This window comes from Eurypyga helias, unplaced genomic scaffold, assembly GCF_000690775.1.
Source record: "Eurypyga helias isolate BGI_N326 unplaced genomic scaffold, ASM69077v1 scaffold13247, whole genome shotgun sequence".
In the NCBI taxonomy this organism is placed as follows: domain Eukaryota; kingdom Metazoa; phylum Chordata; class Aves; order Eurypygiformes; family Eurypygidae; genus Eurypyga; species Eurypyga helias.
Window position 1 is genome coordinate 790 of NW_010261176.1, and position 14,615 is coordinate 15,404.

Sequence of the window (14,615 nt, forward strand, 5' to 3'; positions counted from 1 at the left end):
TACTCGAAGTGAGACACTATCAACATCTGCTATTGAACAGTTAGCTGAAGAACTGTATGCTAGACACAGTCACGGTGTGAATGAAGAAATTAGGGTAGAAGGCAGACTTGGAAGAGGGTGGAAGATCTGAATGAAGAAGGGGCATTTGATTAATAAATTTAATGTAACCACGTATGCTAAGCAGTGGATATTTTAAGAGCTGACTGGGTGCATACATAAATATTACTTTAGATTTTTTACCGCTGGTCAAACTTCAAATGCAGCATCTTTTAGGCTTTGGAGCTGGTATGCTCAATCTGTAACACTCACTCCTTACAAATACCGTATTATATATATGGAGTATAAAATGATACAGTGCTCAAAGGTAGGAAATGTTAAATATATTCAAGGAGGACAAGAAAAGATGCAGAAATCTTTTTCATGATGATGAAGGCCAGAAAAGTAGACAGTGAAAAAGGGGTTTGGAGCAAAATGTGTGTTTTACAAATCTCTTACCAGCTTTCTGAGACCAATTACCACAGCGTCTGTAAGATACATGCGACTTGATGTGACCATCTTATATAGCAGCATCAGAAGAAAATGAGAATTTGGGTCTGCATTTTCTCTCTGGGGTTGCACTTAAAAAAAGGTTGACCACCTTCCTTGTGGCTTGACCACTCCAAAAGCATGAAATGCATTCCATTTACTATGATTGAAGCTTTGGCTCTCATTATTTTTATGAATCATTCATGTACGAGAAAAAATGCAGACAAGCATGCAGGAATACATTACATCAGGAACTATGGGATGGGTCACATACTGAGCACTCGCAAAATGTCAAGTACCTTTGCTGCTTTGATTAAATACTGAAGAATAGTTTTGGGCAGTTTAATGACAGACTTTGGCAAGGCTAAAATTGCTGAAGCAAATTTCCCAATAGCTCTCTATAAAGAAGGACAAAGCAAGAGCAATTAGTAGAAATCAAGAAAATATTAATAAAAACTATATACTGAATGACGGTGTCTAGATAATTAAGAATGAATTTACATTTGTAGACTCCAGTATGAAAAAAGATCATTTGTGATGTTCACAATAAAATTCTAGTAAGATGATTCTTAACTGCCTGCATTCTCCAATAAATTAAACTCTAGGTTAACCCTTGAAGTGACTATTGCACACAATTATACAAGAAAAATCAACAATTAGAAATAATTCTTTAGCAGCTCTACAACCAACAATTCCACTTTGCTAGTTTTAAGACCATGTGCATGGTGATGGAAGCTGAATAAGGTATAATAACCAACGATGAACAAGCTTTTCATAAACAAAACCAAGTTTCTGTTCTATACAACTCCCCTCCTGCATAAAGCCACCCAACATCTTTATGTTGCACATACTGCAGAATTGCCCACCTATACAGAAAATCTGACCAGAATTTTGAAATAAAGACCAGATCCTCCATCCTCAGACTAATAGTTTCAGGACTGAGCTTTAAAAAATAAGATCAAACAAACAAAAAACCCAAACTCCATGGTAAATGGAAGAATCTTATTAGCTTCTGACCTCAAGTTTAGAACTCTTTAAAATCTCAGTGCTTGGCACCAGCACATCTGAACAAAATGTCACTAATTTTAAAAAAATCAGCAGAAACAAGAATGCAAACTTTCCTCTTTACCTGCAGAAAACCAGAAAGAAAATTGACCCAGAAATTCATGAGCAATTTTTATTGTCCAATGTGGTTAAATGCAAAATATATTTAAAAACTAGTGTAAATAGTAGAAAATAAAATTTACTTATCACATTTTTTTTTTCATCCAGATTCGTTCCTTTTTTACGCTCAGGAAAAAAATCTTTCCATGTCATTACCATGCAGGCAGTTTAACAAATGTAATCAGTTGGTAATGTAATATAAGTATATAAACTAAAGGCATATTGTATCAATGAATTAAATAAAAGATTTCTCCTTGTAATTCAGTAATGTCATCTGGGAAGCTTTGTTTGAAAGCTATTGGCATAAGGAATGGAAGAGCATTGAGGCAGTTCCTTGCTCTTGCTTGGGCTAGGCTTTCAGTAATGTACCAGCTCTGCAGTGATGTGAGCTTGCATCTGGGTGGGAATACTCAGCTGCAAAAAGCTGCCCATTTGCTTAAGCTTTTAAAGTTACAGATCTGAAAAAGTTACATGGTATTTCTGAAAATTCAACAAGTAAAACTTCAGTCTTATGAAGATTAAAGCAATCCTATATGCATGAGTATTCCACTAACAACTTCAACCCAAGTTCTTCATTTCAGCCAGTGGATTCAGTACCTGGTGCTGTCTAACATCAACCAGTCTGTATGTAGGAACCCAGCTAGGAAACTTCAACTAACTTTTTAACATTACAATATCCTCACTCCAACACAGTCTGTCACTTAAAATGCAAACATATTAATTAAAATTATCATGAAATACAAAGGAGAGAAAGTGATGTAGTGTCCTGTTATAATTTTAAATGTTAAGCTCTTTATAACCCAAGGATATCTTTTTCTGGGCCACTAGGATCAATATATATTTATATTTATTTTTAAAGTATGTATCCTTTTCCACGAAAAGTCACTTATTTTTGGGATAACTTCCTCATGGAATGATAACATCTACTCAAAATCAGAAAGCCACTGACACACTGTACAGCTGTGCCAGAGGCATGTCAGCTTCCTCACTTGCCTTTACTGCAATGCAGGGGGGAAGAAAAGAAAAAGAAGCTCAGATTCTTAACATTAGTCTTTATATTTTTGTTTTCCTCAGGCCTATGTGAATGAAGATACGATTTCATTATAGTTCCTGTAGGAATTTGGCAATGCTTACAACAGGCAAACTTGCATTTTAAATTGGCAAGAAATTTAATTTCCAGTACTTTTCAGGCCCAGTTTTGATGCACTGGCTGCTTTAACATATGTGCCTCTGTTATGAGTAGCCTATATTTTCTTCCAGATGTCAACTAGAAAGAAGAATTACCAGAAAGTACCTGAAATGCAGATTTTTTCCGAGGCTCTTCCTCTTCTTTTTTCTCTTCTTCCTCTTCCTCTTCACTATCCGTCTCAAACAAATAATAATTTCCACTTCTGACCACTAAGTGAAACAAAATATTTTCTTATTTTTCTGGAAAGTTCTACTATCAACTGCCCAAGACCTATGAACATCCAGCCAGTCATTTAAAAATTCATAACCAGGAGAGGTGAAAATAGAGAAGCAAGAGATGAAAAGGTCTCAGGCAATTTATTTGATGTTAGTCTGTGATACTTTGGGCATGAATGAAAACTATACAAGAATTAAGGAAAATATCACCATGAGAAGAAAATGTAAAGAAAAAGCTTGAAGTATAACAATTTACTAGGTGACATTTTTTAGGGGAAAAAAAAAAAACGGTTACATCTAAATTAATTTGGAACTGATAGTTATTTGAGGGAGTAAAATAAGCCCAGCAGGTAAGTAAATGAATTTACGTAAACAGTACCACTGGACAAAAAATACAGAACTTGTCTTTAAAATGCTGAGGCATCCTTTAAACTACGGAATGGGATAGTACTAGTTAATGCTTTCTTCAAACATTTAAGCTTTGATGAGGTAATGGAAAACCTTGGTTTGTTTAAAACAAATCACTTGGATTCTATTAACGTGATTGCAAATGAGTTTCAATTTTTTGCCCACGGATTCAGAAAGATTCTGAAACCTTGATACAGTAAAGATGCACAGTGAATAAGCTCGGCCTTATATCCTTGAACAGAAGCAATGTTTTTATTTCTCAGATGGTAACGGGCCTACATGAATGAAGAAGGGAAACAAAAGAAATTAAAAATAAAGTAATGAGCAAGAGAAAAATCAAAATTACAGCATTACATTCAGCAGTGAAAACTGGTAAATAATTTCCACACTTAAGCTGAAATATTTAAAGGAACACTTACTTAGATGAAAGGTCACATGATCTGGATATATGGAGCAATACATATTTATATCAAAAATTATATTTAACCCTCATTATAGGTTTCTGGAAAAGTAACAATTGCTTTAATTCAATCATACCTTGAATTCTACACAGATCCTCTGTACACAGGTGACCACAAATAACTGCTGTAGAAACCTCAGGGTAAGCATACTGACATTTGCCAGAACTCTTTTGGATCACTACTTCAGCATTTAAAACTCCCTCAAAGAGGGAATTTTGTTCTTCATCTGCCTAGTTATGACTTTTAACACCAATGAACGCCTTGCAGAGGGACAGAGAGCCCACTTCAGCAGTTCTAATTGCTGAATTGAGATGAAAAGAAAGTTTGGAAATCTCTTGGATGAAGCAAATAAATTATTTGCTACAGGGCCTTCTAACAATGCCCATTTAAAATGCATTAAAGAGATGAATGCATTTTAAGAGCCAATTGCCTGCAGTTCTCTTTCAAGAAAAACTATCTTGTAGTCAGCATCAGAAATTGTCCACACACAAGATCGCCAGGATAAGATCTGGCAGCTGGGGAAAAGCTTTACTGCCATGCAGTGCCTTAAAGGCCCAGAGTAGACTTGGAATGCCTGATGGGGCAGAAAACAAATCTACAGTGATCTCCCTCCAAAGCTTTCAGGTTAAAGTGAATCTGAGGCAATACCTAATGCAGCAGTTACATCTCTTTCACTGCTAAAGAGGGAGGTATGATTGAATAGCAATAATGCACTCTTGCACACATCAAAATGGAGTAAGAAGCGTGTTAGACACCGACAGGGATTATTGAAGAGTCCAAGTTTTACTAGTAAGATAATTCATGGCCAGACCAGATTTGGTGGACCCCTGTCCTACTGCAAAACATGACTTTTTCATACTGAGAAAAGGGTCTTGCAGGCTTTCCTTGTGGGACTAGGTGGAGGGGGCAGAAGTCAGCATAATCTCATCATCTGCTTGTGCCCAGAGGGAAAGACAGCTGCAAGCATCTTCTTTTGCACTACATCAGACACAATTCTGTGCTCCAAGAGAAGCTGAGGACCTCGAAGCATGTGGCCCAAACTTCTGCTGATCTTTGTGGGGCTCCATAAATAATCCACAATCACAGGAGGAACCATACCTCCCTGCAAGGGAGGGCGTGTGAGCGGCAATGAGGACACCCTCACTCATGTTTCCTATCTGTTCCTACAATATAGAAAATGAACCACCTTTCTGTGTGCTAGAATTATAATATGGGGTATAAAAATAAAAGTAAAAATCTAACTAAACATCAGATTGGGCATAAAACCTCCAAGCTCGAGTGACTTCAATATATACATATATACAGCCACAGCCACAAACCCGTTGACTGAGCTGAACAGCCATGTGCAGCAGAATGCTGCAGTTATGGCACAGTGTTTTAGAAACGTGCCAACATTTTAGATGGGGACTATCAGTCTATTTCCAGTTTGTACGCCTGAGAACGCCTACTGTCCGTGCCATGTTTCAGTGAATGTGGACGCAAGCCACATGGCAGGCAACCACTGCTTGCAGAATCGAGGTCTGTGATGTCTCCCACAAGGTTTTGCATTATTGCAGTAAATCATTTCAAGAATGCTCACTGTTTAAATACCAAAACACAAGTTGCCACCTAACAACATTAAATAATGAGGGTGAAATAAGTAAAAGCCAAAGTCAATGTCTCTATTTGAGCAGTTCTTATTACAAAACCAGTGGTGAATAAATAAGAGACCATATCCCATTCCTTCAAAATCTCCATAGCTTGATATTTCTACAGTAAAAACTCACAAACTGGTTTTGATCCATTTTGCCATTGTTGTTCTTAATGAAACTATAGGGCAAGAAGTTTATTTTCATAAGATTTTTGAAAAGGGATAGGTCTCTCTAAAGTGGCAGTGTGCCCTTTAGAAAAATAAAATGAGGCACAATTTACTTGTGACTTGATAGAAATAATCATATGACATTCTGTTAAATGCTGTTGGCAAATATATATGCTGGAATTATAAATAAATACACATAGGAAAATGAAGCAATATATAGATGCGTAAAAGTATTACCTGGAGTAACTTTTAAACTAAATGACCAGGCACAATATAGACATTCATATTTAACTCTGGTCAGTGCTATACACTTGAGTATTTTTTAAATCTTCAGAGGTTATTAAATAGCTCATGACTGACTGCCTTCAACTGATTGGAGACTGCAGTCTACTCAGTTTTCTTGTTTTACCTAATCCATAATGTAGGGAAGAACTCTATTGTATGCCTGGACTGGGCTACAAACAAATTAAAACATCATAATGCAACAATAATATGAGTGGTATAGGGTAATAATTTCTTGTGCACAAGGCTGAACATTTCTTTTCTCTCAGATAAACACACACCAAAAAAAAGTAAAGAACAAAACAACTGGCATCAACAGTACTTTGAAGTGCAGTCAGAGATATTCAGCTGAGCTCAGTCTTCTTGCCTTACCGTGGTACTTGTGTTTCTACAGCTGACAGTAAAATGACTGATTAACCATAAAAAAAGATGTATGAAGTGTGCATATGAAAAAGAAATTACTACTAATCTTAGAATGCATTGGCAAACCTCCACATTTTAAAATATATTGTGCTTTGCAGCAGGGGGCAGTTGAGACTTTTGAGGCCAAAATAGATTCTTTTTGGCACTTGTTTATCTGATTTGATATTTTTCTAGGAATGCCCAAAGTATCATGAGCTAGCTATGCTTCCAACACACAGAAGTTCAAAACACAGTTAAACTCACTCCTTGAAGATTTGGAAGTAGAACTCATTTGTTGAAAAAAACAAGCCTTCTATCAAGTCACAATCATAAAATCAGGCATAAAACAAACAGGTCATGGGAATGCCTTCATTCTGGTCAAGGATATAAGGGTTAAATCCACATATTTGTAAGATGATTGAGAAAACCTACTGGAAGCATGATCAACCCAAGGCCGCCACCACAGCTTTTTTTTGCCCTTGGCTTTCTCTTTGTCTGCTTCTCCTAAAATAAAATATGTCCAAATATTAATTTTACAAAGTGAAAAACATGTTTCTTACACTGATTAATAATTTTTAATTTCTCTCAAAAAAGTTAAAATTTCATGAGAACATCAGATGTCAGATCTACTGAACACATTTCAAACTTAAAATCACTCAGGAGCAGTACCACTAAGCATAAATAGTCTGATACATGCAGCAGTTAAAACAGCATTATACTCTAAAACAGTTTAAAGTTCAGTTTTGTGTTTTAAAACATACACTTACAGTTGACTGTAATATCAAGGAGAAAATACTTTCCCTGTCCTCAAATCCCCTTAAATTTCAGCCTTCAAAAATTTTAAATCCAGTAAGTGCTGATCCCAAGTCAGTGCTAGAAATGTGGCATTAGATAGATATCATTTTATCTGTTCCCATGTTCTAAACAACATTTCAAAGTATACAAACATTTCAGTGACTGAAAAAAAACCCTTAGAGCATGCAGAAAACATTCCTGGAAAAACGTGGATGCTACCTGTTGGTGACACTGTGGTTTAGAGATAATGACTTTCTTCAAAACAAACCTCTGCTGCTATGCAGCACTTTGCCAACAGCCTCAAGTTGACCAAAAGTTACCTCAAAGCAAACAGTTTTCTCTAAACCTTTCTGCAGTACAAAATTCCAATTTTTTTTTGGCTGAACCAAGCTCCAAACTGATACTCAGATAATAACCTTGTTACATGCTGACAGTTTTGAAGAATAATTTATCACTTATCCACCTATTAGGTCTATTAAGACCTTAACACTCAACTGCAATTATGGTACAATAGCTAATGGTACCTTCATCATCTTCTTCAGAAATCTTCCGAATCTCCGGCCCCTCTGAGGATTCCTGGGTCATGCTTAGCATCCTCTCTTTACCCTTTTTGTATTTTTGCTGCCTGGCTTTGATGCGATCCATTCTAGCAAAAGGAAGAATCTTATTAGATTCACGTCTTCACCCTTTTTGACCCATCCTGAAGAAGAGTGTTAAACACATACACACACACACAAGCACTCCAACATTTCTAAAGGAATTATCCATTCCACATTGTCATTAATACTGCCCTTAAACATAAGGAGTTGAATGGCTCTGAAGGGACTGGCTGGAAAGATCAAGCCTACATGTTCATTCATTCATCAATGAGAGCTGGTTGTCCGTTATCACATGACTGTTTTACCTACTCCCCCTTAAATATCTTTTAAAAATTAAAGAACTGCTGTTATTAGTTACAATACAGCAAATGGAAGCTCAGACAAAAAAGGACTTCTGCCTAATCCAGTGGTTTTTCTGAAATTTGCACCTCTGAACCAGGGATGTGGCTGTTTCTGCACTATTTGTGCTACATCTTCACCTCTTAAGCTCTAATTTGTCCCACATATCTGTAAATACAGGAGATTTAAGATGGATCAGTTTTGTGCAGATGTAGGCAAGCCTTCGATTCTCCTTCATGCAATCCTGTAAAGTTAGCACAATCCGGTCTTTTAAGACTTCCACGTTTTCAGATTGAAAAATGGTAGTAAAAAAAAAAATTAAATCAACAGGAATAAGTTCTTTCAATACAACTGGATCAGAAGCAAAGATTCACTAATTTCAGTGATCAAAATACACTTAAATCCTTTTATTAATCTTTCCGTTTGTTAGGGAAGAACCTCTCACTAGCTAGGGAAAAACTCTCACCTCAGTTAGTTGCTATTATTAGGTAGATGATCAGATTTATTTCCCTATCATTCATCTGATGCTGAAGTTAGACTATGTCAGTCAGGACAACCTGGTTGTTTAAAGCTGTTACTCAGCTTCCTTAGCGTACAGTGATTTCAGGCTAATTAGGTGGCTCTTAACTACAGTTTCCCTAACCATGCCTCTTCTTGTTCCTATTTTTTTTTAACCCAGTTCCTGTGTCTCAGTCTCCTATTTCCTAACCACCTAGGTTTGCACCTTCAAATGAGACAGGGTTAATGTGGTACTTGTGATTAGTAATCTGCCTAACACTTTTCATGAGTTTCACGGGGAATTTGCATGTGACTGCCCTACTCTTCTGAGAGATGGGGAGAAACAAACTGGGAGAACAGCAGGATAATTAGTGGAAGGAAAGAAAGAGGAAAAAAGACAGATTTCTTCCCCTATATTTCATCTGCATTGCATGCATTCATACTGTACAAAATAAGATAACCCAAAACTACAATTGAGCTGGACCTCTAACAGAGAAAAAATATTGCACAGATACAGATCATCTCTTAAAGAAAAAACTATATGGTCATATTGCTATGATACTCAGGTGTGGAACAGTTAAAAACTGATCTTCTTAACCTGTCTTCATTGGATTTCTAAGGTTTAGAATAACCTTCAGATTAAGCAGGAGGGTTCACATTTTCTCTCTTGATTTATAGGAAACATCTGTTTCCATTACAATTTCAGTTTCACCGCGGAGTAGGTAAATCAGTACATTCCACTCTGATTCTTTACGTTAACCTAACAACCTTTGGTCCTACAAATGTAATTTTATGTTTAAATGAAACCTTAGATTCTACAGTACATTGCCTTTTTGGAAAAGAGGATTCTAAAACCAAATAATATTGGAATACCCAAGATCTCTGAATGCCCAGAGAACATTTTTTGTAATTGCAAAATCATACTTCAAAACTTAATCAGCATTTCTATGAAAGAAGTTGCTAGCTAAATACCAACAATCAGTGAAATACATGCATGTGTATGGATGTTTATATCTATTAAAAAACCCCATTAAATACATACTGCCTTTTCAGTTGATCCATTGATTTTTTTTCCTCTTCAATTCTTGCCTTTACAGCCTTGACAATTGTAGCCTGGAAAAGCTCAGCACCCCTACAACAGAAATAGGGGCAGAAGAAAGGAAAAAAAGAGAGGAAACATTTAAGTTTCCCTTATGCCAGCTAATCACAAGAGAACTCTGTGTCCCCTCTGTACACAACTTCACCTGCATAAACCAAAACTAATTGAATGCCCGAAAGAAATAATCAATTACTCCAGAATACTAATCTGTTTACAATCAAGCATTGCAAGCTCTGTGGCCTAACACTGTGATCCCTACTCAGCCTTTAAGTTCCTCCTGCAGCTGTTCAAGGAATTCAGTTTCCAGTTGTCAAGAACACAGAACAGGGGTGGGTTCAAGGTCAAGGTAGGATATCTTGTGCACCTCCAGGATGTAGTTTTTATAGTAATTTCAGCATTATACTCACCTTGTCCCTCTGCCTCAGCCCCCCTGAAGTTGTGAGCAATGTCCAGCTTTATCCAGGGCCATGATGAGCAAAGCTTCAGCTTCATTTTTACCCTCTGAACACTACAGTGCTTTCAATCGGATGACACAAATCCTTGAGCAAGTTTCTGGTGTGCCAAAAGAATATGGCGCCTAACTAATTAGAAATTTAACTGACTCACTGATTTTGATTTCCACATCACATGACTTGGCCATCCTTCATTATTCACTCATCAGCGCTTGAGACTCTCAAAGAGCTGCAGTCTCTCTCAAAGAAGTAGCATAGATTTAAAGCCTTTCTTTTGTCAGGAATTCAGTAAGAACAGCTATAGTTTCAGAAGTCTACTTCTAAGTAAGTTTCAACCTTGTTTTCTGTAAGATTAATCATTCATTCTTCCATGCAATATGCAGGATAACCTCTACTATGTTTTGTCAAAAGAATACGGTCAAGACTGGACATCATTATTGTCCCAAAGTATGGTAAATTACAACAAAGAAGGACGTGTTCTCCTCAATACTTACAGAATATTGAAAACTCTTGCTGGATCCTCATCGCTAATGTCTGAATCAGAATTTAATCTCATTTAGTGGAGGTATTTGTATTTCATAATATTAACTTTTAACTAGAAGACAGGCTCAGACCATGTTGTGTGAATCCAAACCTGACCTTCTCCATTGTCCATGCAAATTTAAAGCCTGGATTTTAGCAAGACAAGCAGCTAACCAAAAAAAAAAATTATTATATCACTATATTTATATTAAAATTAGTAGATATATTTATACTTATATTTACACAAAGAGGGTGATCATTTCTTGCCACACCGAGTCACTGTTCAGTGATGTGACATTTCCTGAGTGTCTTCCCAATGGCCTTCCCAATTCAGATGTCATAACTTTCCTGTATTTTTCCTCATGTAACATTTTTGTAGGCGGGATTTCTAAGGCTCATTGTCTCAAACAGGCTCTGAGAGCAGTGTTTTCTCTCCAAGGCTTAGAAACTCTTGCTCGCATACACATTGATGTTGATAGAATGCTTATGTGTGCTTTGTCAGAGCTGGGTTTGCAGTTATGAATTTAGTATGAATTGTTTAAACCTATGGTAAAGGACTCTACTTATCGTAAACAATTAAGTACCGTAGCCATGACAGACTTGAGCTGTTTCATTTAATGTCTTAAAACTTCATGATACCTTGATGCTAAGATCTGAGAAGCTTTTATGTCTGCAACAACATGCAGGAAGTAATAACTCATGAAGACTCTTCTTTGCAGCAGCAGGAAAGCAAAACATATACTGTCCCAAATGATTCCTGCTTCTCCACTGGGCAGTTTACAATCTAGATTGTTGGTTGCTGGAAAAAGACAACATCAGCATAAGTACTGTTGTAGTAAGTATTCTTTTATAATGTTTAATCAATTAAATAATCTTAGCCTTTAAAACTATTCGAATTGAGGTAATTTAATTAACTTATTTAATGCATTTCCATGTGAAGTACACCGTATTTTCTTTTACAGAAAACTGGAATGAAAATTGAGAATTCACCAAAGGGAACCATTTTCAAACAAATTCACCCTATCCTAATAAGTACTTGAAAAAGAATGGGAAAAGTATTTTTTGTTAGCCTGAAATATTTTATTTCAGTATTTTCTAAAATGGCATATTTAAATTTTTTTTTAATTTCAAAGTGACTTTTTGTCTCATTTTTTCATTAAGAACACTATCCACATGAGAAAGAAGTGTATTATTTTTGTCAAATTTTTTTACTCCCACCACCTAATATTTTTATTTTTCCTCTCCACAACTCAGTTCAATGTTTCTTTCCATTGCATATGAGAAAAAATATTTGAAACCACAAAACTGCTTTCTCTGGGGTAGGAGGAGTAGGCAGAGAGGAAATCCCATTCCTCCCACCTCTAGATTTTGGCTTGGGCTACTTCTTTCTTGCTTGCTTTCTTTCTTTATTCTCTAAAAGACAGCTCTCTTGGGGATATTAAAAAATTAAAACTGGGTTTTGTGGAGCTGGACTATAAACTAAATGGCCTATGGTGCCCTACAGAAGGGAGTAGAAGGACTCAAGGGACAGACACGGACTTGAAGCTGGCCTACAATCAAGCAAGCCAGTCCAATAGGTCGGGAAGGTCAAGCTCTAAGAGCTTCAAAGCCTGCTGTTTCCATCCCCTTGGGAGTCAGAAACCTGTGTCTAAGTTTCTGCTGCTGGACAAAAAGTTTTGGATAATACAGGAACTACTGCACACCATTCATCTTGTGAATTTGCATCTTCGTGTTTCCTTTCTACTCTCCTACTCCCCACTTATCTATTAGGATCAGACATGAATTCAGAACTTCGCTGCAGAGTCACTAGGATGAAATAATCTTTAAATTCAGCAAAAAGCAATTAGAAAAATCAGGTGTTTTCAAACTGTCAATCCAGGGTGTCAGGACAAAGTGGAGCCAAATGAATAGCTCACTGAGAGGTGAAGTGTCTCGCTCTCTCCATACTTCATTCCTCACTTCTCTCACCTCCATCCACTTACACTACCCACTCCCTCCTTGTTATCACCACAAAGATGAGAATAGTCATAAAAATAATTGCGTAAACTCACTATGCTTGCAAAAATTCTATGCTGGCTCAGCCTTTTGCCATTTCAGTGAGCTGAACTGGTTTACCCTTTGAGCGACTGAATACAAGACTTGGCACACAGGGAGGAGCAGGACTCTGCAGCTGGGAAAAGGTGCCCGCTCCTTGCAGGGATGGTGAGCTGACATTTTAGCTCAGTTTGTACTGTGAACCCATACCCTCACATATCACATCACCTGTATACACAGGGGAAGCTGTATTACACGCTGGTAACACCAAAATGTTTATTTACAGCAAATGCTGGTTGTGGGTATGTGTGTGGGGGGGGGATGTTGATAGTTCTCCCAGTGTATGTACCTCCTTTGGTTCTATGAAATATTTTCAATGTTCTTTCTTGCTAGTCAATACAGGACCAGGCTGTATCAAATGAACTTGCAGGTACGGTATTTTCACAAGGCAGTATGTCAAGTGAGGGCATGACTTAAACATGGTAGAGGATTTTCAAAGGTGATTTTTTTATTTATAGAAAATTATGAAGAAAAATGGGGTATACTTACGAATACGGTAGCCTTTAACTGTACAGGCCAAGCTAAATGCCTGAATCAACCAGCAGCTATTCTTAATTAACGATTCAATGTAGCCACATGCTCCTATCTGGAAAGTAAAAGAACCGTTTCATATAGCAAAACACAGCAGAATAAAGACAAGAAAAGTAGTGCACCTCTTTACAGTACATGAGAATATCATGACTACCACTGGCTGTATTATATCTCATTAGGAAAACAGAGATTAGAAGAAAAATAGCAAAATACAGCAGAAATAAAGACAAGGAAAGTAGTGCACCTCTTTAGAGTACATGAGAATATATATGAGAATACTACCACTGGCTGTATTACATCTTGTTAGGAAAACAGAGATTAGAAGAAATACAGCAGAAATAAAGACAAGGAAAGTAGTGCACCTCTTTAGAGTACATGAGAATATATATGAGAATACTACCACTGGCTGTATTACATCTTGTTAGGAAAACAGAGATTAGAAGAAAAAGTGTCTTTACCAGTGACGGACCTCACTTTTAAACAGCGAGAATTTGTTCGTTTGAGTATCAGTGAGATAGGAAGTATGTGGGGTATGTTTGTGTTTTTGCAGAGAGAGTGATAGGTCGGCCTCTTTAGAGTACATGAGAATATATATGAGAATACTACCACTGGCTGTATTACATCTTGTTAGGAAAACAGAGATTAGAAGAAAAAGTGTCTTTACCAGTGACGGACATCACTTTTAAACAGCGAGAATTTGTTCGTTTGAGTATCAGTGAGATAGGAAGTATGTGGGGTATGTTTGTGTTTTTGCAGAGAGAGTGATAGGTCTGGCACATGATGCAATGCGACAGCCAAGCAAATTTTATAAATCACTGACTTAATCTTGCAAACATACACGGGCAAGCTTAACACACGCGTAGCTCCACTGAATTCCCAAGCATAAAATGAAGCACATATGTAAGCATTTACAACATTTGCAAATGCAAACCACCTATAAATCAATTTTATTTCAGTGCAGTGACTTATATAAATGTAAAAAGAAAAATGTCTGCTCTTTTCAGTCCAGCACTAAAAATGTTCAAAGCTAAAATGCAACTGCCAGGAATAAATCTAAATTTATCTTTCAAAAAGATTTAAACTACTGGCTTGTCTCAATCACCTATCAGTTCCACTGCAAGAATCCCCTCTAAAGAGTTAATTAATGTAAAAAAACCTTTAATATTTTGAAGAAGAATTTGACATTTAATTATCAAATATATGTTTTCATGTAAATTTCATACTAGTTCTAAAGGAAGCAGG

The 14,615-nt window shown here is 36.7% G+C and overlaps 1 protein-coding gene across 1 annotated transcript in view; it reads right to left on the reverse strand.

Annotated features, from left to right (window-relative positions):
* Positions 1–824: 824 nt before the first annotated feature.
* Positions 825–14,615, reverse strand: part of LOC104512340 (piezo-type mechanosensitive ion channel component 2-like) — a gene marked incomplete at both ends in the record, with an annotated part of 54,385 nt that continues 40,594 nt past the window's right edge. Inside the window, 7 exons of the mRNA XM_010155276.1 lie at positions 825–923; positions 2,984–3,087; positions 6,877–6,948; positions 7,764–7,885; positions 9,718–9,807; positions 11,388–11,547; positions 13,332–13,428. Of these exons, the coding sequence (XP_010153578.1) occupies positions 825–923; positions 2,984–3,087; positions 6,877–6,948; positions 7,764–7,885; positions 9,718–9,807; positions 11,388–11,547; positions 13,332–13,428 (744 nt within the window). The remainder of the gene's footprint in view (positions 924–2,983; positions 3,088–6,876; positions 6,949–7,763; positions 7,886–9,717; positions 9,808–11,387; positions 11,548–13,331; positions 13,429–14,615) is intronic.